This window comes from Brassica napus, unplaced genomic scaffold (genome assembly GCF_020379485.1).
Source record: "Brassica napus cultivar Da-Ae unplaced genomic scaffold, Da-Ae ScsIHWf_1473;HRSCAF=2065, whole genome shotgun sequence".
Lineage (NCBI taxonomy): Eukaryota > Viridiplantae > Streptophyta > Magnoliopsida > Brassicales > Brassicaceae > Brassica > Brassica napus.
Window position 1 is genome coordinate 354,703 of NW_026014884.1, and position 5,594 is coordinate 360,296.

A 5,594-nucleotide genomic window follows, 5' to 3' on the forward strand; every position below is an offset into this window, starting at 1 on the left:
TAAGGAGCATCATTGGCGCATGGTGAAGAGGATCTTGATGTATCTCAACGGCTCACCTGACCAAGGAATATGGATGGGTTGCAATGGAAGCACTGAAGTGGTTGGATACTGTGATGCAGATTGGGCTGGTGATAGAGCAGACAGGAGATCAACCACAGGCTATTGCACATTCATTGGAGGCAACTTGGTGACATGGAAGAGTAAGAAGCAGAAGGTGGTCTCTTGCTCAAGTGCAGAAGCTGAGTATAGAGCTATGCTGAAGCTTACCAACGAGTTGGTGTGGATCAAAGGCATCTTGAAGCACTTGGAGATTGATCAAGCCACACCAATGACAATGCATTGTGATAACCAAGCAGCCATTCACATTGCATCCAACTCGGTGTTTCATGAGAGGACCAAGCACATTGAAGTTGATTGCCACAAGGTGAGGCAAATGATCATCCTAGGAGTCATCTTGCCATGTTACACGAGGAGTGAAGATCAGTTAGCTGATGTGTTCACCAAGGCTGCAAGACAGAAGACAATGGAGTCCATTCACATCAGGTTGGGCCTCATTGATCTTGGGAAGAGAAGGAGCTGATCCTCTTGGCTGTGAGGTCTTTACTCTTTTTCCCTCATCAAGGTTTTGTCCCAATGGGTTTTCCTTGGTGAGGTTTTTAATGAGGAAGATCTCATAGCCATCCAAGCTTAGGCTTTTACAAAGCTAAGCTTGAGGGGGAGTGTTGAGATGAGTTGAGACATGTGAAGTAAAGACACAAAGGAGTTGAGATCATAAGGAGAGCAAAAGGGTTAAGAGGCTGAATAAGGTGAAGGGGATGGTACGGATGGAGAGGCCGTACCAGGCCGTACAAGTGACCAGGCCGTACAAGGTGAAAGCGGTCAAGTAACTATCCAAGTAACTTTGATGTACTGAGGAGAAGTTACACTCGGCCAAGACCTTATCCGAACGTTGAGAGGATAAGGAAGGCACGGCTTGACAGCTAGGACAGGCTGGCAAGGGCTGGAAAGGAAGAGCATCTGGTCTTGGATAAGAAAGATGCTTCAAACGTGTGGAGATATCCATTGGCCGGTTCAAATTAAAGCTTAGGCTCTCCTTTGACTCTACATGCTTATGTATTCGAAAACCCTAAGTGTATGGACCTATATATATGTAATCTCATCCCTTAATAAAGACTAGACAGTTCTAAACAATCTCTCTCTATACTCATTTCATTATGATTCTCCATTAGTCTCTAATTTGTCTCTTAATCTCTTATTCTCTTCTATAATCCTTTCTAAACTTAGATAATCATCTATATCCTTAAATCTCATAGTTGGTTTCCCTTTCCAGCTGCATACAGCCTGCCAAGTCGCGGTCTTATCCTTCTCTCAACGGTCTGATCAAGTGCTGGTAACTCTCCATAGTTACCATCACCCTTTTCACAAGTAACCATCCTGAATAGTGAAGAGTATTACCCAAGACTTGTACGGCCACTCCTCATGAACGGCCTGTACGGATTGTACTGACTAAGCCTCCTCAATCCCTTTCTTCCTAATGCTTCACCACTTCATACTCTCTCCTCACATACATTACTCAACACTTCATCTCATGATCTCATCTCAAAGTGATCTCATCTCAACAACATGAAACATGTAACTCATCTAGCATATCATCTAAGCGAGGAATAGGGTGTCTGTACTTAACTGTTATGTTGTTGATGGCTCTGCAGTCCACACACATCCTCCAGCTTCCATCTTTTTTTGGTACCAAGAGGACAGGTACAGCACAAGGACTCAAACTCTCCCTGATATGTCCCTTATCCATTAGCTCATTGACTTGTTTCTGAAGCTCCTTGGTTTCCACAGGGTTGGTCCTGTATGCTGGACGGTTTGGTAAAGTAGCTCCTGGTACAAAATCAATCTGGTGCTCTATTCCCCTTATAGGCGGCAGACCTATTGGATTGTCCTCTGGGAACACATCTCTATACTCCTGCAAAAGGCACTCAATCTCCTCTGGAATCTCAGGAGCAGGGTTAGTAGTAGAGCTCAACAATTCTTTATAAACCACTAGTATCAAATTTGATTGTTCAATCACAGCAGTTTTGATATCTTTAGCAGTAGCAAAGAGGTTGAGTTTACTTACCTGGCTGGTCTCTTCAAGAAGCAAGGACTTGCTGGCGGCCTTGGACTCTCCTCTCTTCATTTTGAGATGCATCTGATCCTGGTGTACCTCCTGAGGGGTCATTGGCGCCAGGGTAACTTGTTTCTCCTTATGGATAAAAGTGTATCTGTTGGTGAAGCCATCATGTACTGATCTCTTATCATACTGCCATGGACGACCAAGAAGGATGTGGCTAGCTTCAAGGGGTGCTACATCACAAGTGATCTCATCCTGGTACTTTCCCACTGATAGCAAGACCTTCACTTGTTTGGTGATCTTTAATCCACCCTCATCATTGATCCATTGCAAGAGATATGGTTTAGGATGTTTAAACACTTGAAGACCCAACTTCTCCACCAACTCAGCACTTGCTACATTAGTACAGCTGCCTCCATCAATGATCAGGCTACAAACCTTTTCTTGAACCAAACATATGGTGTGGAACAAGTTTTCCCTTTGCTCATCTTCTTTGGCTTTAGGTTGAGCATTGAGAAGTCTCCTGGTGACTAGTAGCTCTCCACGGACAGGGTACTCCACGCCTTCCTCATCTGACTCTTGGCCGGCGTCCTCCTCTTCAGATATCACCTCCCCGTTGGCTAAGATAGTCATCACCTTCTTGTTGGTGCACTCATTAGCATAGTGACCAAAGCCATGACACTTGAAACACTTAATGTTCCTGGTCTTAGTAGATGTGGCTACTCCTTTACCCTTGTCATCTCTCTTGGTCTCTACTGAAGAAGAACCGTCCTTGGACTTATCCCCTGGCTTATCTTCCTTGGAGTAGGCCGGTTTTGAAGCAGGAGTGTATGAAGACCGGGTAGAGCTCTTCCTCTTGTTCTGCTGCTCAATCAAAATAGCCTTATGTAGCAGTTCATCCATGTCCTCATACTCTTGTAGCTCCAACCTATCTTGTATATCTCTGTTAAGACCTCCTTGGAATCTAGCCATAGTAGCTTCTACACCTTCTTCTAAATCAGCTTTTAACATGAGTGTTTCCATCTCCTGGTGATAGTCCTCTACACTCTTAGACCCTTGAGAAAGCCTTCTCAACTTCTGGTGTAGATCTCTTCCATAGTGATTAGGAACAAATCTCTTCTTCATCACAGTTTTCATCTCAAACCAGGAAGCTACTTGAGGCTCTCCATTGCGTCTCCTGGTAGTAGCAATCTGATCCCACCAGCTAATAGCATATCCACAGAATTCAGTAGCTGCTAGTCTCACTTTTCTCTCCTCAGTGAGCTGCTGGCAATTGAAAACCAGTTCAATCTTCTTCTCCCACTCTAAGTAAGCATCAGGATCATTCTTCCCATGGAATGGAGGGATTCTAAGCTTGAGATTGCCTAGGTTATCAGTAGCTGGTCGCCTACGGTTGTAGTTTCTACCATGCTGACTAGCCTGAGATCCATCATCACTTTCATCAGTTGAATCTTCTTGATAATGTTCTCCATAAACCCCACGACCCCCAATCTCAACTCGTGGCCCTCTTATAGGTCCAATGCGTGCTCTCTGAGCTCCAGCAGCACCCGCATCCCTCTCTTGCCCTGCATTAACACCAGGTAAGTTTTCATTAGCTTGTTGTGCAAGGTTGTAAGTATTTTGCATTCTTCTGCTTATCTCAGCCATCATAGCCTCAAATTGAACTTGGTTGAGGTTGATTTGCTGGACAGCCGGTTCTCCTGAACCCTCTGGTTGCTTTCCATCTCGTCTCTCTTCACTCATTGTTCCTGAAATAGTTAGAGAAAACACAAAGCCAAGAACAAAAGTATCTCTCTCTCACTCAAGTTTTCAAATCGCCAAGTCTCAGCTCTTCCCACAAGTTCAGTTGAAAAACAAAGTTCTACACTTAAGATCTAGAACTAAACCCCAATGAATCAGAAAGAAAGTATTAAGAGATTTAGGCACCAGCTGACTTTACCACCCTGAGCTGGATTTCTCTTCAGCTAGCTGGATTACTCTTCGGCTTTTTTTTTTTTTTTTGATTTGGATCAGAGATCTCTTTTTTTTTTTTTTTTTTTGATTTGCAGGGTTGGCTCAGCTGGCTTACAACAGATAGAAAGATAAGAGAAGTGTTTGATGGAATGAATGATCTGAGTAGTCAAAATCGCAAACCCTAACCTTCAAGTGGCTCTGATACCACTTGGTGCAGCCTGGGTATGGCTTCTGCTCCTGGATCACTTGAAGGGGGAACGAAATAGGGATGTCCTTGGAGGCTACTAGCACTCTGCTGGACTATGGACGTCTCTCTGAAGCTATGTAATGGCAACAGAGATGGTTTGCTACTCAAAGACACAAGATCACCTTGTATTGTCTAAGATGGGATTCACAGGAATTCCTTCCTTTAAGTGAGATCAATGTTCTTGAGCTGAACAGAGAAAGCTAGAGACAAGACAACAAAGTTGACTGAATAATTCTTAGATTGAAAGTTGAGAAAACAAAGCTGCCTCCCCCCATGTTCTTAAAGAAATCGACAAACAGAAACCCTAGAAGTAAACCAGGATGGTTTAATTCTAATTCTAATCCTAATCCAATTGAAATTGGTTTATTTTAAAATCCTAATTGTCTTTGGTTTAAATTAAATGAAAGCCCAATAACCAAAGCCCTTACAAAGTAATTAAATTAAACCAACAGGCTGGTTTATCTTGATCTCCTTGTCTTGATCCAAGACCCACGATTTTGGCTATTTCCTGGAGCCTCTCCTCTTGTGCTCTCAGCGTTGATCTGGTTACTGGTCCACTCCACAAGCTGGCTAGCTCATTTAGTTCTTCTCTGCTCAAGTCTGGTTCTTCTCTGCTCAAGTCTGGTTCTTCTCTTCTCAAGTCTGGCTCTTCTTTTCTCAAGTCTGGTTCTTCTCTTCTCAAGTCTGGCTCTTCTTTTCTCAAGTCTGGCTCTCACAGTGGCATTGTATTGATTAGATACATATGCTTGGAAGTTCATAAAAGCTTCTAGCACCCTATCTTTAGATGGAAGCAATGTGCGCCATGTATACTTAGACTTCTCATCAATGAATGTCACAAAGTATTTATGGCTGTCTCTAGACATGCATGGAGCGGTCCACACATCCGAGTGAACTAGATCAAAGCAATGCTCATAAGTAGTCTCAGATGTTGGGAAAACAGTCCTACAATGCTTTCCTAATATGCATGCTTCACAATTCAAGTGATTGAATGACATATTAGGGATTATCAATTCAATGGCACGAGCATGAGGATGTCCTAATCTAGCATGCCAAGTAATACTATCAATCTTCTCAGCAGTACTACTCAAGCAAATAGAATCAAAGGGATTAGAGGTCTTAGCCAAGTTGAGGTGGTATAGCTGATTCTTGCTGTCTCCTCTGCCAATGACTCTCCCAGTCTTCAAATCTTGAAACTCCACTTCATCAGGTCTGAATACTACTTGACAATCAAGATCAATGGTAGATTTCTTCACAGATAATAGATTTGAAGTGAATTGA

At 43.1% G+C, this 5,594-nt stretch overlaps 1 protein-coding gene across 1 annotated transcript; it reads right to left on the reverse strand.

Annotated features, from left to right (window-relative positions):
- Nucleotides 1-1,615: 1,615 nt before the first annotated feature.
- Nucleotides 1,616-3,859, reverse strand: LOC125597502. Its single transcript, XM_048772194.1, has 2 exons — nt 1,933-3,859; nt 1,616-1,860 (listed from the first exon to the last, which is right to left on the reverse strand). The coding sequence occupies exons 1-2, from the start codon at nt 3,857-3,859 to the stop codon at nt 1,616-1,618; spliced, it is 2,172 nt and encodes a 723-aa protein (XP_048628151.1).
- Nucleotides 3,860-5,594: the final 1,735 nt, after the last annotated feature.

Coding starts and splice junctions, on each gene's coding strand:
- LOC125597502 (XM_048772194.1), bottom strand. CDS start 3,859: ATGAGTGAAGAGAGACGAGATGGAAAGCAACCAGAGGGTTCAGGAGAA. Junction 1,861..1,932: donor CCCAGAGGACAATCCAATAG/GTCTGCCGCCTA, acceptor CAAACCGTCCAG/CATACAGGACCAACCCTGTG.